Source organism: Homalodisca vitripennis, chromosome 8, assembly GCF_021130785.1.
Source record: "Homalodisca vitripennis isolate AUS2020 chromosome 8, UT_GWSS_2.1, whole genome shotgun sequence".
Lineage (NCBI taxonomy): Eukaryota > Metazoa > Arthropoda > Insecta > Hemiptera > Cicadellidae > Homalodisca > Homalodisca vitripennis.
In genome coordinates, this window is record NC_060214.1 from 111,662,832 (window position 1) to 111,688,766 (window position 25,935).

The 25,935-nt window shown below is 36.6% G+C and overlaps 1 protein-coding gene across 1 annotated transcript; it reads right to left on the reverse strand.

Annotated features, from left to right (window-relative positions):
* Positions 1-439: 439 nt before the first annotated feature.
* On the reverse strand, positions 440-23,857 carry LOC124368320 (glutamic acid-rich protein-like). The gene is made up of 7 exons (XM_046825594.1): positions 23,479-23,857; positions 19,742-19,926; positions 16,453-16,566; positions 7,288-7,395; positions 4,105-4,203; positions 1,685-1,792; positions 440-817 (listed from the first exon to the last, which is right to left on the reverse strand). Exons 1-7 carry the CDS (start codon positions 23,855-23,857, stop codon positions 761-763), a joined length of 1,050 nt encoding a protein of 349 aa, XP_046681550.1. The 3' UTR covers positions 440-760.
* Between the last annotated feature and the right edge of the window lie 2,078 nt (positions 23,858-25,935).

The following is a 25,935-nucleotide window of genomic DNA, read 5'->3' on the forward strand; positions in this document are numbered from 1 at the left end:
TTCACATGTAATAAATAGGTAACATAACACTTTCACAATAGTCACAATTAGACTTTTCCATAGTGGAAAATTGAAACAAATACTAATTTCTCTCATACTTTGTGTTATGGACACCTCCAAAATGGATGTTCTGGATGTGTATGCAGGCAACACACAAGTCAGTTAGCTGTAGCTCTTGTGAAATCACTCTATCTCTGGTAATTCTAAAAGAACCAACTTGCAAAACTTAGTTGTGTAGAAAAACAAAGAATGTAAAATATGCATAGTTAAAAGACTAATTACTACTAAACCAATTTTCTTTCTGAACTCATAACAAATTTAGAAACATTAAACATTAGCTGATATCATACTGGTTATCATCAGGGTTGTATGTACTTCTTGAAGCTGACATTACCCCCCCCCCCTTCACAGCCAAATTTGGTTTTTTTTCAAGGGATCCATCAACAAAAAGTATTCCTAAATTTCATAGTATACTTTTACTCTTATGTTTGAGTAAGTAAGTAAACTTTTGCTGCAATTTTACAATCTATGTATACAGCACATTTGGTAGTTTAAGATAAAATAGTCTTTCTATAAGTATAAATAATTACAATATTTCATTTCTTAATCTGTTATGAACTGAATAATAACAAATAATCACAAATCTCCTTACATAGAATAAGTTAACAGATATTTACACTTACATAAGTTGCCTAAAAAGAAGCGAATAACCACCCAGAAATGTTCCAGTAAGGGAGTCTTAAGTTCTAGTTAGAGTCTGTCAATCTCGCTTCACGTCTACTTGCAGGTGGCGTCGGCGGACAACAGTATAAGAGGTCTGCAACACAATTGAGTTACGTTCTTGTTTAGTAGAAACTCATCTAAATGTTGGGGGCTTTACCACTACATAATAATTTGGTAGTGTTTCTACAGCAGTGTAGTTTAAGATCCTCAACCAGGGAAATAGGATCTGAGTTTTATTTTCCTATCTTTGTTCAATGCACGTTGAGCCGGATCATCCATGCTTTTAACTTAAAATTAATTTAAATGAGCTGCCATTTTGTACTGGGTTGAGATAGAAAGCTCTAGTTTCCTTTGTTGTTCTTCTTTTATCAAGACCTTTCAAATGAGGCGTCACTTAATGGATCTTTAAATTAAAAATTCTGAGCACCCCCCAAAAAATCATATTTTGGGCAAATGGGCAAAGTTGTAACAGTGACTAAAATGTTAACTTCTATTTCTTAGAAAGGTGTCATGAGTTCCATCCATCCAGCTTTATCCATAAAAAATTATATAGAGTGTATCCATAGCCTACTTTTAACTCACACTGTATATCAAATTAAAAACAAATACATTCTTTTGTTATAAAGTATTTTTAAGGAGTTAAAATGTATAGTCCAATGTGATCCTTCAGGCATACTAAAAGTCTGACTAGGGCAAGTAAGAATCATACATTCAATAATCCCAACATGTTTACTTTTAGGGCAAAAAAGATGTGAAAGATTATTGAAGTCTAAGATACAATTGTTTGAAATAGGTTTTAGAAAACATCAGTATTTTTAAACTATACCAAACTAGGTTGCATTCTCTTGAAATATTTATTCTGTAAATTATCCTTAAAATGTGTTAAAATAAACATCCTCGAATGAAAAGTTTAATGTGAGTTTAACAATATTATAGCATAGGTTCTGGAATGATAAGTTACCACTTCTCCATAATCTGCCATAGGGGAAGAATCTTCATGTGAGTCATCATCTTGTTCAGAGTCCTCTTCTTCTGACTCATCTTCAGATTCAATGAGAGATGGATAATCCTAAAAGAATTCCTAAGTTAATACCTTGTACAACATTATTATGGTGTTGTAATGCTTGTTTTGTCAAAATTGTTATACTTTTCATACAAACATACTAGTATGCTTTTAGATTCTATTTCATGATTATCACAAGCTTCTTGCATGATTTATGGTTATGAGCCATTATGCTATTAGCAGGATTTGTAATTAACATTAGCAGAAAAGAACAAATTGTATTTTTCCTCCACTGAAATATTTTAGAAAATATTTCAACTATGACAGACAATATTAACCCTTGAAACAACAATTTATAGCTTCATTATTAATTGTCAGATTCCTCTCCCCCATCTGTCTCTATTTTCTAAATTTATATATTTAACTTATCAGAGTATAATTAAAATAAACAAAAAATCAGTACACCTGTTGACTATCCAGAAGTGTTAACTCTGGAATTAGTAATCCTGAAATGCACACCATTGATTACACTTCAACAAAATTATCCAGAGTTGTTTATTTGTTACAACGTCTCAATTTCTGTCTCCCTCAGGTATGTTTGCACTGCTCACTTCGCAGACTTCGGTTAATCGTGAGATATGACCTGGTTCTATGGGGAAAATAGTAAAATAAACAGTATTTTACTGTTGCAAAAACAGCCATTAGAGTAATTGTCAAGGCTGTAAACCTCTGTTTGTGAAGATGGAAATTCAAACTGTAATAAACCTTTATACACTTGATTTTGTTTTCCTTGGAGCGGCCTACTGCCATGCACTTAAGCCTCAAGGGCTTTTTGCGCACCCCGGAAGCACACCATGAGGCCCTACCAGTCTATGATTTCAGCAGTTCCACAAACCGCCGAAAACAACCTATCAAGTCCTCCTGGAAAAAATTAAACACCCTTGTCCAAACTACCAAAGATGGCATACCGCTCCCTTGCTATTGAAGGGCAATCAAAGAGCAGGTGCTCGGCAGTTTCATCCTGCTCATCACACATTCTACAGAGCGGATCCTCCTGCAGGATGCCAACTCTGTGAATATGCTTCCTCAAGTGACCATGTTCCGTGATAAGACCTATAACCCGAGAAGACATTGTTCTATTTAAGTGAGAGAAGGTCCGACGCCACTCTGGAGGAAGGCAACTGTAGTACCATTCTGCTCATTCTCATGCCCGGATGCAACCTCCACCTTCTCTCGTGTTCAGCATGAACCCATTTCGAGACAGCCCTAGAGGATTCACACCTTGGAACACCGCAGAACGGTTGAGGGCCTGTCATAATTGATGCTGAGCCCCGGTTGGCCAGGGCATTAGCTCTTTCGTTCCCAGGGATCCCCCCATGACCAGAAACCCAACAAACGGTCACATTGTTGATTCTGGAAAGGGAGGAAACGACTTGATAGCAATCCCAAACTAGTTTGGATTTGATCACACAAGAATCCAGCGCCATCAGTGCTGCCTGACTATCCGTGAAAATATTAATCTTCTTGCTCCTATTATCTTCTTTATACTCCTTCCACTTGATCTTACTTTATATGTAATGAAAAACCCACAGTTAATAACACTTGCCAGTGATGTACATAGCTACAACACCCATAATAAAAATAAAACAATAATTAACTTTCACAGATTGCGTCAATTAATAGTCACTCAGTCCTTTCGCTTAAGATTTACAATAAATTGGAGCATCTCATTCTCAAATACCGTGCAAAAACATTTAAACACAAATTTTACCATTGGTTGTTAATGTCTCCCTTTTATTCAGTTGAGGAATTTCTCACTACAAACCATTTATGTTTCTAATATATTGTAGGTTTTGTGTATGTAACTGTATTTGTAAAATTTTATATATTGATTATTATATTATTATACTTATTTTAAATTTCGTATTTGTTGTTGAATTTTATATTTATTCTAGAATTTTAACCCTATTGTTGATTTTGATATTTATTAGGTACTTTTTTAAATTTCGTTAAAATCTTGTTGCTTTTAATTGCCTTGTTCCGACTAGTTCTATTATAGCCTGCTTAAAAAAAACTAGATAAACTGTCTCAAAGTTCAGATCAAGAAGAAAATATTCAAATCGTTATATAATCGTTATAATATGTATATATGAGCAGTTACCAGAGGCTTTAAACATGATTTCCTACTGAATAATTGGTACGTCCCAGGCTTATCCTTTTTAAATGGCATAATCACCACATCTTCAAACTATACTGTACAGAGATAATTTTCATGTGATGGATGATCACCATGAAATTTGTACAAAATTTAATAACTTCGACATACAATGCGTTTAGTTTAACAATATAATAACACAGATTGGTATTCAGATAATTACCACATTTTCACAGTCTGGGGTATGATCTTCGTGTGAGTCATCATCGTCATCCTCAGAATCTTCTGACTCATCTTCAGATACAGTGGGTGATGGATAAGCCTAAAACAATAAAAACTAAATTAATGATATCTTTTACAAGATTTTTTTGTTTACTTAATAGCGGTTTCATCGTTATAATATTTTTGCCACTACCAAATTAGTATGATTTTGATTTCGGATTCTATTTGAAAATAGCATAAAAGAACAGCGCTGCTCACTAAAAATACGCCATGGTGACAACAGTGGATGTTCATTCTTCACTTTATGTCTACATATTTGGTTGTAGGCTTTACCAAACCCATTTCAATACATGAAAAATGAAGCAAGCCATATGCCAATGTGCTCTTGTGCACATCCGAACATTACAATAACATCTTATTGGTATAGAGGGAAATGGATGCTTCTATCACTTCTGATAGCAAAGTTCATCCCCCCTGTGATCTCGTGCTGGATCCTGTGTATCACAATTAAGATATCTTTACTAAATTAAAAATTATTACTAAAAAGGTTTTAATTAACACTGAACATTTCATACAAATAATTTGATTATTATGTCGACTTTGAAACCAGAGAGTAGGGTAATAACCATGCCGTATACTGATATAAGACCACTACATATCTTATGAATGCAATGATTGTGGTGTAATAAAGCCTGTTCAGAAATTGTGTTTGCAATAACCAAATATGTTATTCATTATTATTAACACTAATGAACATTTATTTAATAACTTACATCCACAAAATAATATGCAACAAGCGCATTCAAGTAGAAGAGGGACTTTATTATGCGGAATGTGGTTATTCTAAGTTCCAGGTTATCCAAAGTGTTATAGCAGTGAAGACGTTATTAGTGACTGCTGCCAGAAATCATACTGTCATAGTGATGTTTCAGGGCATGCACTGAAATATTGTTGTTTTAACAAACTATTGTGTGTTATTTTGTAAACTTTCTTACATGACGAAGTTAGATTTTGAGCTGCCTATACCAGTATACCACTAGCTTGCTTCTTGTTGGGAACGGATTACAATCTAAGACTATATAAATAGTGCCGACCCTCGCTGTGCTCATATACTCGCGTGTGTGATGCCACTGATCAATCTTTAGATATCAATACCAACTGGAAGCAAGGTTTTAATAGTGGTCCACCTTATCCAAATTGGTTGGTTACGTAAACTTAGAATAATTACGTGTATTAAAAAAACACGCATATCTACAACAATGTATGCGTTGATGAGTAGTTCCAACAATGAAATACTTAACTTTCCAGAAAAGGAAAATTACTTTATTTTTTGACAGGAACATAGTATCCTCCCGTTAATATGTTTTAGTTTTATTTAACTTCATTTTTTAAAATTTAGTCATATTAAAAAGACTTTCACATGCAGACGAACAGTCAACTTCCTTATTATTATTTGGTCTTGTTGTTTTGTAATACTTTCAATTATGAAAGGATAGTAGGATTTCGTACATTTATCATCGTTATATATAACAAAAAAGTAAAACACCATTTCCAAGATTGAAATCTACTTTTTACTTCAAGTGTAAAACAACCCTACAATATATATTTTCGTACAGCACAATCCACGCAGCTACAGCACAATCCACGCAGCTACAGCACAATCCATGCAATTGCAGCACAATCCATGCAGCTACAGCACAATCCACGCAGCTACAGCACAATCCATGCAATTGCAGCACAGTCCACGCAATTGCAGCACAGTCCACGCAGCTACAGCACAGTCCACGCAGCTACAGCACAATCCACGCAGCTACAGCACAATCCACGCAGCTACAGCACAATCCATGCAATTGCAGCACAATCCATGCAGCTACAGCACAATCCATGCAGCTACAGCACAATCCACGCAGCTACAGCACAGTCCATGCAATTGCAGCACAGTCCATGCAGCTACAGCACAGTCCACGCAGCTACAGCACAGTCCACACAGCTACAGCACAATCCACGCAGCTACAGCACAATCCATGCAGCCACAGCACAATCCATGCAATTGCAGCACAATCCATGCAATTGCAGCACAATCCACGCAAGCTACAGCACAATCCATGCAATTGCAGCACAGTCCACGCAGCTACAGCACAGTCCACGCAGCTACAGCACAATCCACGCAGCTACAGCACAATCCACGCAGCTACAGCACAATCCACGCAGCTACAGCACAATCCACGCAGCTACAGCACAATCCATGCAATTGCAGCACAATCCATGCAGCTACAGCACAATCCATGCAGCTACAGCACAATCCACGCAGCTACAGCACAATCCACGCAGCTACAGCACAGTCCATGCAATTGCAGCACAGTCCATGCAGCTACAGCACAGTCCACGCAGCTACAGCACAGTCCACACAGCTACAGCACAATCCACGCAGCTACAGCACAATCCATGCAGCCACAGCACAATCCATGCAATTGCAGCACAATCCATGCAATTGCAGCACAATCCATGCAATTGCAGCACAATCCATGCAGCTACAGCACAATCCATACAGCCACAGCACAATCCACGCAGCTACAGCACAATCCATGCAATTGCAGCACAATCCATGCAGCCACAGCACAGGCCAAGTCACAGGAGCTTACTTCAATTACTACCTTACTTGCACATTGTTCATTAACTTAATTTGTTCATAAAAAAAGCTTACACGTATTTAAGTAACGATTTTGGTCACACTCTGTTATTGTGAAAAATATTTGTCCCAAGACAATCAGAATTTTTCTATACAAGTGTAATCCTTATATGGTTAAACAGTTCTACCTGTATGCATAGTTCGCTAATTTTTAGACAACTAGACCCTCGTAAATTGTGAATGGCGTTTTGCATAAGAAAATACTGTTAGCATGTTTCTTATGACTGATTTGGAGCGTAAAACGTTTGCAGTATGTCTAAGAAGAAACTGTAACCTCTTCCATTATGCTCAACTTTTCTATAACATTTTTCACACTTAACTTTTGGTTAGCAAAAAATTCATGAACGTTTGGTATTAATTTTCGTTATTAATCTTTTTAAAAGAACAGGGCCTCATTTTCTGAAGTAATTTATTTTTATGAAATTCTATAACTCCTACATGCAATATATTCAGTTTAACAATATAAAACATAGATTCTAAATTCAGAAAAATTACCATATCTTCATAATATGTTAAAGGGAGATAATCTTCTTGTGAATCATCCTCTTCATCTTCAGAGCCTTCTTCTGACTCATTTACAAATTTAATGAGCAATGGATCAGCCTAAAAGAATAAAAGCTAAATTAATAAAACATTTTACAAAACTGTTTGTTTATGTAGTAGATACATTAATATTGTATCTACAAATTCCAAAATTAAATTAAAGAATATATTAGGAAATCCCAAGAATAAAATTAATGAAGAAGAAAAATCTGGAATTTATCAAATTAATTGTAACAATTGTGATTTAAAATACATTGGCCAAACAAAAAGAAAATTTAAAGAGCTAAGGAACATAGGGCATGTTTAAAATACCAACAGGAAGAAAGATCAGCCATGGCAAAACATGCACTTCAAACTGGACACTCTTTTTCAAATGGAAAATTATTAAAAGAAGTACAAAATAAAAAATTCCTTGATGCATATGAAACAATTTTTATAAAAAAAGAACCAAAATAATCTGGTAAACAACGAACCTGGGCCTTTTCAAAATTCACCGTTACTTTATTTGATTTAACAAATATCAAATTTATATATTTTTATATATACATATAACATACTGTGCTGTCATAGAATATTATCTCTTTGTATTTTTAATGACATATGTTTTTATTTAGTACAAAATTGTTTATGTTACTATTGTTATTATTACTTTTATACAGTTGTGTGGGTCCGAAGATGTTCTCATTGAGTACGAAAGGCCTCACAAAAATAAAAACTTTATATTATTGGAGAGTTTGTTTAAATTAATATATGTAATAGTTGTTTTATTACTAAAATATGTTTAGTATAACCGTATTAGTATGCTTTTAATTTACATTCTGTATGAACATTTTCGTGTTGTAAATGAAAAGCCTGTATTACTTTATGAGCTATGAGGGTTTATTGAGCTCCATTATGCCATTAGCAGGAGCCATCAATTAATTACCTTGGCAGAAAAATAACAATTTTACAAGAATATTAAGTTAAGCTCCAGTTCACCTTCCACTTAGTGCAGTCTTAAACCAGTTTCGTGTGACATGGTTGATCGTAAATATATCTTTATGTTTCAGCTTACTGAAGCTCTGCTCCAGCACTATTTTTCAGCATTTATTATTCAGCACTCGCAACTGTCACTGGTTTAGTTAAAAAACTCTTCGTGTAATCCAGAGATAAAGTCTTTGCTGCCTATTTTCTTGATTGCTTGCAACACGTCGATTAGTTGAACTTGCCAAACTTTGGGTTTATTGAGCTCCAAGATGGAGTTCACAACTTTGGGTTTATTGAGCTCCAAGATGGAGTTCACAACTTTGGGTTCATTGAGCTCCAAGATGGAGTTCACAACTTTGGGTTTATTGAGCTCCAAAATGGAGTTCACAACTTTGGGTTCATTGAGCTCCAAGATGGAGTTCACAACTTTGGGTTCATTGAGCTCCAAGATGGAGTTCACAACTTTGGGTTCATTGAGCTCCAAGATGGAGTTCACAACTTTGGGTTCATTGAGCTCCAATATGGAGTTCACAACTTTGGGTTTATTGAGCTCCAAGATGGAGTTCACAACTTTGAGTTTATTGAGCTCCAAGATGGAGTTCACAACTTTGGGTTCATTGAGCTCCAACATGGAGTTCACCTGTTGCAATTCACAAAAAAGTTCAATGCCGTTGATATCTCATAAGCTATCAGTATTTTTTTTTAAAGAAAGTTTCTAGTTTCAAACAAGTTTTTTTAAGTCATCTTTTGGTGAAAGGTTAGCCAAGTTATACAAAAACCCTCACTGCGAGTTATGATTAAAAATTGCAGTGCACCTACTTTTCAGTGATGTCACTGAAACTGTATGTATAAAATACCTCCCTCTTCAATGTATATTCTGCAGATGTTTGCACTTCATCACTTGCACTTTTGTAAAAAAAGACACGTTTCTTGTTGTGAATTCTTTTTTCACGGAAGGTTGGTTGTATTTCTAGCTCTTCTGCAATTTCCCTTGGGGAAATTACTGCGTTAGTGTATCCATTTTCTCTAAATTTTTTTAAGAAGTCCAAGCAATCATTGAACTTATTCACAGCATTACTGACACCTTTGGCTTTCCCTTGAAAGCCAATATATTGATTTAAAACAACAAATCATGCTGTACTAGTAAAGCAAACTAAGAAAGAAAAGTCTTCCATCTGTTTGACTAAGGAATGAGCCTCACTCAATGTCTGCGGGTCGTCCGTTTTCTCACTAAGTTCTATCAAAGCATCCTGAACTTCGACGTACTGATACGGAACAGACTGCACTAAAGATATGCGGGCTTCCCATCGTGTTGCACATTCTTGTTTTAGCGTAAGATCCTCGACATGTTCACTAATGGCACACCAACGCTTTGTACACCCTGAAAATATTGCCTGAATATATATGCTAGAGAGCTCCAAGTAGAGATGTAGATTTGACCGAGGAGTTTGCTCCATCAGCAATTACCAGGTTCAGACCATGGCAGCCACAAGGCATGAAAAAAATCCAGAGGGAAATCTGCTAGTACTTGAACTTGAACACCTTTGTGGACTTTCTGCCATACTGGCACCATTATCGTACCCCTGGCCCCGACAGTCGTTCATGTTTAGTCCACATTCAGCATAAGTCAGTGAGAGCTTCGCCGGAGGTTTCTTCAGCTATGTTAATTTCATAATTTCCTTCATCAACATAGCGAATCGTTAGAGATGTTTGCTCTCTGCGGATGCTAATATCCAGAGTGTTTCCTCCTCCTCGCCTCACTCACGCAACGGCCCTGATCCTTAATATAAATATTTAAAATATTTCTTGTGATACAAAGTTATAAAAACCAGTTGTAAAAAAATAAAAATATAATGGAAGTATTACCTAGGAAAGATACCAATGTAAATAAAGTTAATTCCGGGTGCCGAAGTGGCGGGGTCTTCATACCCCATCACATGTGCCAAGCCAGAGCGGCCACAAAGCACACGCACAGCCATCTTCTCTCTTCTAAAGTGCTGTAGTTTTTCGTGCGCGTGCACCTGGGAACTGCCTGATCCAAACCTTGTCTTCTTTGATTATTCCGATCAGGCTGAGCTGATCTGGCGGGCTTCTTTCAAACTATCCTCACTACATTCATTTTTCTTTTCTTACTACTCTCACCTGTTGGGTAAACTTCCCAAAAATCTACCTATAACTATCCTAAATCTAAATTTCCTTCTGTATCCAAGCCAAGGTGGAACAGCATATGCCGAGGGCTGCGTGATCAAGGGAGTTCTTGGTCGTTAATATGCGAACTCTGGATACCTGGCGACCTCCAGATTAAACTTAGCCTTCCCCAAGTAGATCTCCGCTACCCGTGGCAACTAAATGAGTAAAAAATCACAAAAAAGTGATAAAAAAACAGAGAGCTCTTGTAGCATTCAAAAAGTGGGTGAAAATTCACAAAACATAGAGGGATTGATGATGGGTTCCGACCTTAGCATAAGTGAAGTTTGGGAAAATTCAGCTCAGACTGAAAAAGAAACGCCAAGGAAACACAGAAAAACCTACAAAGGTAGAGGAGACTTCAGAGATATCTGAGGCAGTCACCACGTAAAAAAGCACCGCTGAAGAGATGGAAGTGGAGGAGACCACGAAGGTGTCAGAGCAATCTGTAAATACCTTACCTGAAAGGTCTACTCCACAAGCCAGTGTAGAGGTCGAAAGCATAAAACCAACTTGTTCCCTCTTCTTGAAGAGGGGACCCTCTCTAAAAGGACCATCTGTCTCAGCCCAAGGAAGAAAAGGGGACAGCGTCTCCAAACAATCCAAAAGGAGGGACGGGGATGAACCACCAGGGGGAGGTGGAAAAAAGGCGTAAGTATGCGCCTACTACAAATAAACCTTCACCATGCTAAGGGCGCAACCAACATCTTGGGAAAGAGGTTTATCTCAACAGGCCTGGATATCGCCCTAATCCAGGAACCTTGGATCAATAGAGGTTGCATCAGAGGATTAACGACTCAGGTAGGTAATCTCATATATGATCGATCAATTGAAAACCCCAGAACATGTATTCTAATTTCAAAACAAATAACAGCCTTTCCTATTACAGATTTTATAACAAGAGATCTGGTGGCGGCTACAGTGAAAGTGGCATCTCTGCAAGGGGTGAGAGAGGTTACTATAGCCTCAGCCTATTTCCCCAACCCGTCAACAAGCTGCCCACCAAAAGAGATAGAAACACTATTGCAGAGCTGCGGAGATAGAGGTTCGGCCCTTATTCTCGGCTGGGACTGCAATGCTCACCATACTTACTGGGGAAGCACAAATATAAACCAAAGAGGTGAGGAATTTCTACAGTTTATGTTTAGCAATGGTTTAGTTTTAGAAAATAGAGGATCAAGTCCAACCTATATTACTAGAACTAGGAAAGAAGTCCTAGACATAACCCTATCCACAGGACTCAAAAACAAACATTGTAAGGTGGCACGTCTCAAAGGAGGCCTCACTATCGGAGGACCACTGCCCTATTAGGTTCAACATGGAGGAGATAAAGGAAAAAACCTGACTCACAGAGTTCCTAAATCTACCAACAGGAAGGGATACTGAGTGTCCCTAGTAGAAGAGTTGGAAGAAATAGAACCCTTCCAGAAAAATGAATTTGACTTATGCGGACGACCTAGTGCTTATGATCAAAGAAAAAAACAAAGGCATGCTGGAACGCCTAATACAAAAAGAACTAATCCTCATAAGCAACTGGTGTCATGGGGAAGGTCTACGGATCAACCCATCTAAAACAAATATGATTACCTTTACCAGGAAGAGAAAGTTCATGCTTACAAAACCTGTTCTGGAGGGAATCAGCATCAACCAAACAAAAAGAAGAGGAATACCTGGGTTTAATCCTGGATGAAAAGCTCACTTGGAACTCCCACATTGAAAACAGGATATTCAAAGCGACAATGGCCCTTGAGGCCTGTAAGGGACTTTTTGGATTTAAATGGGAACTTAAACCCAAAATGATATATTGGATAAACGAAACCATAATAAAACCAATGGTCACATATGCTGCCTTAGTGTAGTGGCCAAAAGTAGAACAAACAACAGCTGCTAAAAGGCTACAGAGTCTTCAAAGGTTAGCTTGCTTAACCCTACATCGGGCGCTAAACGGAGTTTTCCTCCGTGTATTTTTTATTATTAAAAATAGTATTACTTTTGCGATGTTGGCAGTAGTTTCCCACAGTGTACTTCACGAGCATCTTTCGGGGAAGCGAAAAAATAGCCTCCCGCTTATCTTTGACAAAATCTGTCAGTATGAGGTCTACTTCCGTGCGAGACTGGACGATTCCTCCGTGAGCGCCCGATGTTGTGTTTGTAGTGCTTGGACGAAATCTCCGTGAGCGCCTTATTGTGTATAGTTTTTATGGAGTAATAATCCGTGTGCGCCTAAATGTGTGACCTGTGATGGTTTCTTTTTAAGTTTTACAATATATTTTATTTGAATTTTGTGAAATGGAGAATGAAGACGAGAGACTTGTCAGTACAGTACCAGTGTGCTAGGGAACATTTCAGTACTGTTTATGGAGTGAACATTGTCGTTATAAGAACCGGAAGAAAAATGTTTTGAAACTTTGTGTAGTGTGTAAAAAAATGTTGAAAAAGATTAAATTTTGATTTCAGAGTAATAATTGAAATTACAACTGTATAATATCTCAAGAATTGAATTATGTTATTTTTGTAAGAAGTTAAAAACTAAGTTAATTTCCATATATTATTACAGCAGATTAAACATATTTACAATTAATTGTATTATTCCTTAAAATAAATCATGTTGTTACTATACAATAGAATTTTTTAAGATTTTGAATTTCTTATTTGGAAAATTCATTACATAAGAGAGTAATTTTTATTTAATTTCTAAAAATGAATATATTATATTGTACTTAAATCAGTATGAATATGTAAACAAATAAAAACAGTTTAAACGACTATGATATCCATTATTCGCTAACCTGGAGGAAACCTCCGTGAGCGCCTGATGGTGTTTCTAATTTTAAGCGCCTGATGGAGGGTTAAGCATCACGGGAGTGATGAGCTCCTGCCCAACACTAGCAATTGAAGCGGTCCTGGGATACACTCCTATGGGGCAGGAGGTGGTGAGAACAGCTGCTCTAAGTGCAATAAAGCTTCTAGGAACAAAGCTTCTGTGAACCCTGAGTTGCCCTCCGGTCTGAGGACTAGCCCTAAGAAGGACCTTGCTGATATGGAGCTCCTCAGGCGACAGATTTACAGCGCTGTACATACAGACTTCTTTGTATGCTCATTACGGCAGAGAAGCTCCTCAAGCGGCTGCTGAAGCTGAGGCTCGTCGAAGCGATCTAGGCGGGTGGTGGACTTTTTGACCGTCAGCACGGTTTTCGGGAAAGCCTCTCTACAATAGGAGCGGTGGTGCAGGTTTTAGACGCCTTCGGGGTAACACAGCGTAGGGACCATCGCACTCGCCGGCTGGTCGTACTGACCGCGCTGGACGTGCGAAACGCGTTGAACTCAGTCAGATGGCCTGATCCTCTAACCACTCTACGAGACGATTTTCACGTACCTGCTTTCCTCCTGAGAATGCTTAACAGCTTAGAAATAGGCAGTTGTCTTATATTACTGCCGGCGGGCCACGTTGGAGGGAGTTCACGGCGAGAGCTGCGCAGGGCTGTGAACAAACCTGTGGGCGCATCACCTATGACGGAATCCTCCAAATGGAAATGCCTGAAAGGAGCTTACTCGTGGAATACGCGGACGATATTGCCGTGGTCATCACTGTGAGGAACTTCGATGAGGCACAATGGCTGCTCGATCGACTATTGATGTAGTGGTCGCCTGGATGGATGAGCACGGCCTGACTTTGGCAACGGAGAAGACCGAGATCGTACTTCTCACCAGACGGAGGAATGACACTGTCGTCCAGATCCGGATGGACCAGGATATTATCAGGACCAATAACTCTGTGAAGTATCTCGGCGTGACGCTTGATATCGAGCTCACGTTCTGGCACAATAAACGTGAGCATTCTAGGTCTGCAAACAAGGCGGTGGTTATTTGCAGCCTCGTTGAGACTGATGAAGAATATCGGTGGATCTGTGGTGAATAAGCGGCGGCTCCGTGCTCCTGTACGTGTTTGAGATATGGGCGGACGCTCTGCGTCAAGTGTGCCACAGGCAAAGGATGGCGGTCGTCCTCGTGGTTGGGGGACTATCGATCTTCTCGCTTTCCAAAGGAGGCGGGTATACAAAGGAACGGTGTGGTAACTCGCACCGATGCTCGAGAACACACCATGGCGGACTAGTAGAAAAAATGGCTGCTAGAGAGCAGAGCACGTTGGACGGCCAGACTGATTAGACATGAGAGAATGGGTGGAGCGACAACATGGGGAGGTAAATTTCTACCTCATCCAGCTCCTCGCCGGCAATGAGAACTTTCAAGCGTCCTTTTCTAAGATGTGTAACTTTGAAAACTAGAAATGTCCCTATGGGGATGGAGCACAACTACGCGTTCTTCTGCAGGCGGTGGTGAAACGAAAGAAGGTGACTTGAGATTGCCTTAGGCCACCTCTCTCTGGACACCATTGTTTGGAAAATGGTCTCTGACAGAGAGACTGCAAATAGTGTCTCTGCTTATGTAGCGGCAGTGCTGAACACCAAGAAATTAGAAGAAACATAATACAGCCCGGTGCTGCCCAACCGATGGCCTGGTACTGTAGGAGTCCTCTGTTGGCTTAAGTAGGCACCCTCTTCAAGTAATGCGGAAAGCAGTCCTGAGAAGGAGTAATACGGTAGTGCTTTAGTGGGTGCAAATCCTAAACATCAGCAAATTTCTCTGACGGTGCATTAGAAATTCTCCATTGATAAAAAACCATGTCACTTGCCAAAACTGTGGCTGACTGCCCAGACAGTAACATGTCACTTGTCACAACTGCATTTCACTGCTCGGATAGTCAACAGTTTTCAAATGTAGAGCTGCTATGTGCTAGAATCTAACAGACGATGTCTGAAACTTTTCATCTTGTTCTTTTGAAGGTACCTCTCTGTTTGGACTTAGCAACTCTGGTGGTTGCCTGGGCAGTCATAGAGTAATTTATTATTTTGCCACTGTTTTGCACAGCTATATGTTTATACTGTATATGATGTAAATATTGTAGTACATATTCTATGTAGTGCTTTTATAACTAAGGAAAAAGTAAAACTAATGACAGATGGGAATAAATTGAATAGTGAATAGATTGTGCACAATGTGCTGTGTGCGGCTGATTGCCTGCCTGGCCAGTCATGGTGAAATCAAATCAAATTTTTGATTGTCCATTACCAATAAAGCATACTTGTTTTATCGATTTAGAGGCACTCTGTGTTATTTCAAGCCACACACAAAAATTAAGTAACACTGCATGTAGCCCAGTCTCAAGTAATTGAGTAACTTTTGGACTACTCACACACTTGTACTGATTGAGTGACTCGCACAGACTTGTATCATCGACATATTGCTTCAAGTGATCCCTTAAATAGGTATTAAGTCATTTGCATTGAAACAAAAGAGGGTCTAAAATCGAGCCTAGAGGAACGCTAGAGGTTATAGGAAGAAACCTAGAATACGATTTGCACAAAGAATTCATCACATTGACACATTGAGTTCTACCAGAGAGTTCCTCTAAAACCATTGATCATTTGACGCTGTGAATTCTTTTTTTCAAAGAAGCCACAACGTCAAATGATCAACACAGATTGCAAAGGATCTTATACGATTAGTGTGGACATCAGGTGGCATGAGAAGATGGATTTCAGTACACATTCATTACAGCCAATGGCGTAGTATAGAGGGTACAACTGTTAATGCAAGATAACCAGAGCAAGCAGCGTCGAACATGGCTGCTGCTTGGATGGGTGACCGCTGAGCGATTCTGTCCTTGCAAGCAGCTCGCCTGCCCAGCCATTAATGGTGGTTTGGAAATCACCTTTTAGCTATTGGTCCCAAGGTTAAGTGTCAGAGAGGGCTTCTTAGCCTTAACTTCGCCTGGTAAAATAAAAAATCTTTACTTTACTACAAAATATAATCAATATCAAACCTTCTGTATTAATTTGGCAAGGTCACCGTTCTCTGAAAAACACAAGCTAATAGTAAAACTTTATCTGATTAACAGTTTACCTTGGAAGCGAGTAGTATTTCTTGAATAAGCTTAGCATCCGTATCGTTCTTTCCCCACACCAACGCTAGTGGTGTTTGACTTACAAAGTTCTTGGCATTGATGTTTAGCTCCTCCTTTAAAATGAAAATAAATTGTTATTAAAATATTAAGAATTTAAAGGACAGGTTAAATAACTAACCTGTTATGTTTACTCATAATAGTACAGAGTATTCAATTATACATTTTTCATGTGTTACTCTTTATTGTACATTATAGAACTTTATAATTCATTAACCTATTTGCATGCTAATTTTTAGTGGCGTTTTGGAAAAATATGTATACTACTACAAATACATGTACATAAATACTCTAAAATTCTTTGTAAAATATATAAGTATAGTTTACATCTTGGAAAAAAATGTTCTAAAGAAACTGTCTTATTTTCATCATTCACAATGACCAAGATGAACAGTGTTAAGCTTTTAATGCTGTGAAAAGATGCCATTTTATACTACTGCGACTACAGCTGTCCTCATGATTGTCAAAACAACAACTTTAACATTCATCATAATATGCTAATGAGGTAACATTCACGACAGCATACTAATGAGTTGACACTAAATCATAACATACTAATGACCATTACATCATAGAATACTAATGATTTAACACTACATCATAGCGTACTAATGATTTAACACTACATCATAGCGTACTAATGATTTAACACTACATCATAGAATACTAATGAGTTAACACTACATCATAGCATACTAATACGTCAACACTACATCATAACGTAATAATGAGGTAACATTCACTACAGCATACTAATGAATTAACACTACATCATAGCATTCTAATGAGTTAACACTACATCATAGCATTCTAATGAGTTAACACTACATCATAGCATACTAATACGTCAAAACTACATCATAACGTAATAATGAGGTAACATTCACTACAGCATACTAATGAGTTAACACTACATCATAGCATTTTAATGAGTTAACACTACATCATAGCATTCTAATGAGTTAACACTACATCATAGCATTCTAATGAGTTAATACTTTGTTGTTAAATGTTAATGGCCGTGGGTTTCTTGTAGTTAATTGGACAACACATGTAACCAGACACATTTTCTGTTCAATTGCGAACTTCACTAAAGCTCAAAAGGATCATATTAACTTGATTCATGCCAGTCTGAAAGAGGTTATTTTGAACTGACCGTGTCGAAACATTCTTTTCCTGTTTTTTTAATGTAACTATTGCACCTAAATCCTCAACAAAATTGTACACAGTGTTTAAATTTGTTAGGTCCATTTCTTTCATTTTGTTAGGTCCAATTATTTTGCCCTTTTTCATTCCCACCTTACATATGGTACCCTTCTCAGGGGTAGCTCCAGCGGAGCTAGAGAGGTTTTTCTGTGCCAAAAGAAGGCTGTGCGAAAAATTTTTAATCTTAGCAATAGTGACTCGTGTAAACCTTATTTTATAGAATATGATATACTTACGCTCCCTTGTATTTTTGTATTGCAGAGTTTGATATATGTACAGGGTGTGGTAGATAAGTAATGACACTCAGTCTAGAAAAACAAATTTATTGATCCGATTTGTACAAAACGTTAATATTCTTCAAAGTACCCGCCTTGGGCGTCGACACAACGTTGCCAGCGCGTTTTCCAAGCTTCATAGGCCACACTGTAATCCGTTGGAGTTATCCCAGTTAGTGCCTTCGTGACAGCACGTTGGATGTTCGGAATATCGTCGAAACGATGACCCTTCAGGCATCTTTTTACCTTCGGAAATAGGAAGAAATCAGGAGGACTTATGTCAGAGCTGTACGGTGGCTATGGCAGAACTTCAACTCCAATTCGGGTCAAATAGGAGGTCACGAGGCTTTTATCCGCGGGGAGCACTCGGGGAACCAATTTTGCGCAAACTTTCCTCATCATCAAATCTTGCGTAACAATTTGGTGAACCGTAAATTTATTCACGGAAACCTCATCGGCGATCATTTTGAGGCTTAAACGACGGTCGGAGTCCAGAGGTTCTTTCACTTTGGCCACCGTTTCATCCACACGACTCGTTGAAGGGTGTCCAGATCGTTCCATGTCTTCAACGGATTCCCTCCCGTTTTTAAATCTATTAAACCACCGGAACACTTGAGCTCTTGATAGGGCGTGCTCTTTGTAGGCCTCCGTAATCATAGCAAAAGTTTTGCCCAAGCGAAAGCAAAATTTGATTGCATACCGCTGTTCTATCGAGCGATCCATCTTCAGCGTTTTCACAAGTGTCACGGGCACACAAGCAACGTAATACGCGAAGCTCGACCCTCACTGCTCCAGGGCTACGACGCGACTGTGAACCGGTTCTACTGTAGCTCAGATCCCCCACCACGTGACCTGCAGGTGGAGACCGCACTGCGAGCGACTGGGGCGCCGCGCGGCGGCCAGTCTCATTACTTATCTACCACACCCTGTAAAAGGAAATTTAGAACAATTTGACTTAAGAAGCTCAATACATACTCATTATACAAGAAACCAAGACTCAATCAACTAAAAACATGCTAGGCTAGCTAAAACCCATAATAGTTATCTGTATATAGGCATAAAGCTCTTTAACAAGTTACCATTAGAAGTTAGGGAAATTTCATGTAATAATTTTAAAATAGCTGTGTCTAAATGGTTGAAGCAAAATGCATTCTATTCTATTGAAGAAATATATCTTTACAATATAAGTGATAGGATTTTCATGTAGTTCATGCATGTATGCTCAGCATTAAGGATATAACTGTGCCATGTAGGCTATGTTAAGGTTTGTGTATGTGTTTGTATTTGTATATTGTATATTATATGTTTTAGGGACATATTTTAAACTCTATGACTTTGTCAATGCATTGTTGTGTGGGATGGCAATAAAAATATTCTTGATTCTTAAGTTTCCCACAAACTTACCCCAGTTACCTCCAACTATTGGACCACTATTTCAGGAGTATTGTACTCCAAAGCAACTCGGTCAAAAATGATTGTCTATTCTTGCTTCTGTTCATTCATTGCTCTGAATAAATGGGTTTGAAAATATATTTTCTATGCAATTTAATATATGTGATTATGCAGAGTAGCATTAGTTTTTGTTTTTATTTTAATTTTTAAACGATTTAAAAATATTATAAACAGATACATTTTTAAATTGTAAAAGTTGGCTAAAATAATAGTACTAAGTATATTTTTTAAATAAGAATTAAATTTTAGATAATTTTCTTCAATTCTTAATGAGTCAACATCTTAGCCGATGACTTACAAACTTCAAGAGTTCCACAATGACATCCTTGGAACGAGAGATGACTGCTAGGTGTAGAGGTGTGTTTCCATCATTGTCTCTACAGTTGATGAAGTCTTTGAGTTGCGTGTTGTCTGAATTCTTGCATAAATGATAAACAAGCTTGGCTTTCTTCCATTTTACTGCCAGATGGAGAGCCGTATAACCTGTTGAAAAAAAATAGAATTATGCATTTCACCATTACTTCAACCTACTTCATGGGCCAACTAGTTTGAATTGCTAGTTTGTTTCCCCAGTTTTCTGCTTCAACCTCCAGAATGTTTCTGACATTGCCAAGAATCCAGGTCAGGATGAGGAATAACATGAGAGGGGTAATTGGTAGAAAGCTACTAATACCCAAAATATTTTTCAAGAGTCAAGAGTCAAGAAATCTTTATTGTCTTTAAGCACTTGACAATGCAATGGACAACATCACTTTTTCTTATATCTAAAAGGCCTACTCCTATCACACCTTTAAAATTCTATAATGCAAGTGTAATGATTAGACACTAAGTCAAAGTAAATTTTATATGTACATGGTAGATGTGAATAACGCCACAATTTGGTCATTAAAAAGAAAATAAAAGTAAAAATGGTTTTAGCAGCATCTCGTTAAATATAAAACATATCTAAAACATTATATATAGAATAAATTAAATAGTAAATAAAAACAATAAATATATAACAATAAAACAAATAAAAAGTAACAATAAATAGATAACAATGCAACAAATAGAAATTTACAATAAAATAGGTTTAACAACAATAAATAAATAACAATAGATATAACTATTAACAAAAACATAACTATTAAAAAATTAAAGTACTAATATCACAGGTTAAGTAGTCATTTAAAGAATAAAATGTATTATCAACAAGCCAATTACTCACAACATTTTTAAATCTACTTATGGAAACATTACATGCTTTTTCAGGAAGTTTATTAAAAAGTTTCATCTTCATATAGATAAAAGTGCCTTTGGTTTCCTCCAATCGAACATTCATCTGTTCAAGCATATATTTTTTTCTTGTACAGTAGGAGTGTATTTCTTGTCTACTAATAAAACTGTCTAATTGTTCTTTGACACTAAGTAAAGTACAATAAATATACAGGGATGGAAGGGTCATAATTCTAAATTTTTTAAAAATTGGGACACAAGAAACTCTATTGCCAACATTTGCAGTAATTCTAATTACTTTCTTTTGCCAAATGAAAGCAGTTTTAGCACTTCTAGTACTATTCCCCCAAAGTGTTACACCATATCTGAGCTGGGAATGGAAAAAGGCATAATATGCTGTGATTAACATTTCACTACTGACACTATACTTTAGTTTCCTGATAAGGTATGCAACCCTAGCTAATTTTTTACAAAGAAAACTTACATGTGCATCCCAATTTAATCGATTATCCATGTATATTCCTAATAGCCTAATAGGTTCTGTGTACTTACTATCAAGGACACAGTTTCCATCAAGAGTAAAAATTAAATTTTCTGTTTTACTATTATTTACCACCAGTAGGTTGGCTTTAAACCACTTAATAGCTTCAGTCATTGCCTGCTCCTGTTCTAAAATTAAAGTTTCCAGATGTTTATTGCTATTTAAAATAGTTGTATCGTCTGCATATAGAACAGACCTACAAGGCATATTAAATGAAAAATCATTTATTGCTACAATAAACAGAAAAGGCCCAAGTACTGAGCCTTGTGGTACTCCTTGTAAAACATTTTGGAAACCAGATACATCTTTATTTTGTGAAACCATCTGCCTTCTATTTTGTAAATATGATGAAAATAAACTTAATTCATTATTTTTTATGCCATAAAAATGTAGCTTTTTTACAAGCAGGTCATGAGGAATACAATCAAAAGCTTTACTTAAGTCAATTAAGGTAGTAGATGTCATCATTTTGTTTTCAAAATTCAGAATAACCTGTTCTGTTACAGTTTCAACCGCTTTTACTGTGTTTAGACATGGGAGAAAACCAAATTGGTCCGGACAAAAAAAATTATTTACAACAAAAAAGTTATACAATTGTTCTTTGATACAAAACTCAAATATTTTACTAAGAATAGGAACTAATGAGATTGGTTGATAGCTAGAGGGGTCAGTCCTATCTCCTTTTTTAAAAATTGCCACTACTTTTGTTACTTTTAATGCTTGAGGAAATGTTCCTTGATCTAGCATCTTGTTAAATAAATAAGTAACTGGCTCTAATATTATGTCAATGATATCTTTCATAATTTCATTGAAAAAACTCATAATAATCCTCACTTTTTGAGGTACTCAACCTAGATGTACAATATAAAACATCATTTCTTTCAATATTTAAAATAATTTTTTAATACACCCTTATTTCTTATGTAATTTTCTAAATATTCAAGAGCAAGGTTATTGTCATTCTGCTGGTCAGAAGTATTAATTATATTAGAAGGTGAAAGTATAAAGAAGTTATTAATAGTCCTAGAATCAATAAAAGTTTCATGATTTTTTTCTTCAACCTTTTTTTCTGTATTAATTATTTTCCAAGAAGCTTTACATTTATTTTTTGAATTGGTAATATATTTCTCATTGAATAATTTTTTCTGTCTTTTAATTTCAGATCTATACAGATTTTTTGCTCTTGTGTACACATTTTTACATTGTAGTTCATGAACTGTACCCTTACTGTTCTTAAGCTTATCATACAATGCAACAACTATTTTCCTAATATTTTCCAATTCTTTTGTATACCATTTACTACTTAACCTATTAGTATTGTCACTATTGCTTAATTTAATATCTTTAAAAGGACAGCACACATTAAAAGTGCTTGTCAAGACAAAGTTAAAATAATCAAATGCTACATTAGTAAAACGTTGTAGCTGTGACCAGTCTACATGAGTCAAATTTTTCCTAAAATTTTTAATAGCATATGGCGTTAACGTTCTAATGGTTTTAGTTGAAATACCTTTTTTTATACCTGCGTTTGGAGCACCAATTGTGTGAAAATTTGCACAAACTGCTGCGTGATCTGATAAATGAGGTTCAATAACATTACAAGTTACAGTACCCTTTTTTACATTAGTAACTATATTATCAAGGCATGCCTCACCCCTGGTGTTTTCTAGATTTAAGCAATGCATGTTGTGGGAACGCAGTAAATTGAAAAAAGAATCTACCTCGACATTACTTTTTTTTATATTGATATTAAAATCACCTGATATGATCAACTTCACTTTAGAATATTTTCTATTTATATAACCAAGTAGCTCATCAAAAAAACTTATGAAATCATTAATGAGAGAATTTGGTGTTCGATAAATTGTTATAATGATAGCATTCAAACTAACTAAAAATATACCTGTAAACTCAAAAACGAAATCTACACATAAATGTTCTAATTCAATAGTTTTATACATTATATCTCTTTTAACATATATACTACAACCCCCTCTTCTAAGGGGAGGCTTTCGGCAATAAATACTACCTACACAAAAACCTGCTGGCACATAAAACAAAGACTCTTCTGGACAAAGCCAGTGTTCATTTATAGTTTGTTAATACATGTATATTTAATTTATTTGACCATAGATTTAATTCTTCTAATTTATTTCTTATACATTGAATATTTAAGTGATAAACAATGAGGCATGAGTCCTTAGATTCTGGTGAGCTTCTACTTGTGCACTGTAGTTTTTTCCAATTGGTAGACAAGTTCCCTGACACATCATAAGTACCTGGAGGAGGAGGTTGCACATCTCGTAGGCACAGCCTGTGGTTAGGATCCTTCTTGGCAGTAATGGCTTTTGCTACTACTTCAGCTAACCACTTCTTTCCCCAAAAATTTAAGTGGAGACCTTGACGGGTGTGTAAAGCTCTCTCTGCTTTACTAGATTTCACTAGTGTGACGTTGGAGTACTTGCCACTGAGCTCTTCGAGGCGCTTATTTGTCTTTTCAACTTCTTTGTTGACACAGGACCAACTAGCCAGGTCATAACGGTGTGGGAGGTCTACTAAAATGATATTTGTATTTGTAGCTCTGTCCAAGGTTTCAGTTATTAAAGTCAAAGCTTCATTTGCTTCATTTTTTGCCACATCATTTGTGCCGCATACCATCACCAAGTAATCATTTTTATTTAAATTTACATTTTCTATATTTTTATAATTTATAATTTGTCTTGTACGCCCCCCAGGCCTCACAAAACCTACTGCTTCATGATCTTTATGTATTTTATTAAGGTGCCAGGCTAAATCTCGTCCATAACTATCAGCACAAATGAGCACCTTATTCATGTGTGTCTCATTGTGGCTTCCATCAGTACTGAGATCACTAACATTTGAAGTCTCATCTTCATCAACTTGTAAAACCTCAAACTGGTTCCTTAATTCAATGGTATTTTGGTTTCCATTATACGTCTTGGGTATAGGGTTAGGTATATTTTTTTTTACTTTTTACAACCACTGAAAAACTCTCTAGCTTTGTTTTTTCAGAGCTCCATCAACTTTTTTTCAGTCCAGTGTTATTATGGAAAGGTGTGGAATTCAAAGGAGACAGACTATGATGTACATCCGAATTTACTTTCTTTATTGTAGAGATATTAAAATTTTCTTTTTGGTTCAATTTAGTACGTAGTCTATTTACTTCTTCTTCCAGCTGTATAATTGTTTCTTTTTTTATTATTACTAAAGTTTCTAGTTGTATATTATGATTCTTAAGACTAATAATTTCTTTTCTTGCTTGGTTAATGTCATCATTAAGTGAATTTATAATTTCATTTTGATTTATTAGTTCTTGAGTTACATCTTGATTGATACCTATAGTTTCTTTTTCATGTTCCAAATGGAAATCAACAGATGTACATTTTTCAGAGAGCCATTTTCTTGGTAACTGTGCTATACTTTTATATTCCTCAATAGTTAGAGAAGTACATTTTCTGTGGAACCATTTAGAACATGTTCCTGTACAAAGTATAGAATGACAGCCTTTGGTTATATTTTTAGAACATTTACCACATGGGTACTGTAATTTTTTCTTATTCATTTATATAAAATTGTTAGATATGTTTTTTATTTATAAAATTACCACCTTTTATTCACCAACTTCAACAAACGAGATGAGGGATACACAAGCTGGCCATGTCTAGATGCATTTTATTCCACCTAGAAAATTTAATAACCTAAGGTTGACTGGGAGAACCCTATTGATGACTCCTGCAACCAAAATACGAGACAAAAACTTATAAAGAGTACATCACTACCTTTGAGATTCTACACTCCAATGCAACCAGATTGTACGATCTAAAACAAACAAATTCTCCACTCTGAGATGACCAGATTCTACACTCCAATGCAAGCAGATTGTACACTCTGGGATGCACAAATTTTGTGCTATGAGAGAATTCAATGCATTTAAAATTGAGTGACCCCATTTTTATATTAAGCAGTAATAATCTTACGATTTAGATTTACATGAAGCCTTTTCTCAATTAAAATGTATTTTAACACATGTCTACTACTTTATTTTGGTTTTCTCTCATTTCAAATTTACAAATGAATTTATATCATCCCCAAAGGAGACTCAAAATCTGAAAGTAAAAAAGGAAAATGTATTTAGAATCAGACAATTTTATCAGGGCCTACTAGTTTTAATTTAGAAATTTAACAATATTATCAAAGACTACAAACGTCAGTATGAAATTTTACTGAAATAGGAAACTAAATGCGAAATAAAAATCTTATACATGTAGTTGTAGAGACGTTAACTTTTTTATGGGAATGATTTGGTCGAAAAACCCAACTAAAACCAGCCAGATAGCCCCACCCCCCCCCCCCCCCACCCCCCCCCCCCCCCACCCCCCCCCCCCCCCACCCCCCCCCCCCCCCACCCCCCCCCCCCCCCACCCCCCCCCCCCCCCAGAACGTAAAAGAAAACGCGACGCCGTTTGTTGTGACCGCCATATTGCCGCTGCCGTTCTGTATTACTTTCGTGCCGAGCTGTGGATATTTGTAAATTTTAATAGTTTTACACGTGTTTTAGTGTCGTATTTAATGTGTAGTGTGTTGTTTGATGTCGTAGTAGTGGTAAACATATACATTTTAGAATAAATCAATTTCTATTTACTGAAATATGTTTGAGAAATTACCGGCTTTGTGTAGGCTATGGCACAATGACTTGGCTAAAATTCATTTTCACA

Excerpts from the sequence above, each read along its gene's own strand:
- LOC124368320 (XM_046825594.1), bottom strand. The coding sequence starts at position 23,857 with ATGGTATGCGGCACAAATGATGTGGCAAAAAATGAAGCAAATGAAGCT. Across the intron at positions 7,396-16,452 it reads AAATACTACTCGCTTCCAAG|GCTGATCCATTGCTCATTAA; the intron begins GTAAACTGTTAA and ends TTATTCTTTTAG. Across the intron at positions 1,793-4,104 it reads CCCCAGACTGTGAAAATGTG|GATTATCCATCTCTCATTGA; the intron begins GTAATTATCTGA and ends GAATTCTTTTAG.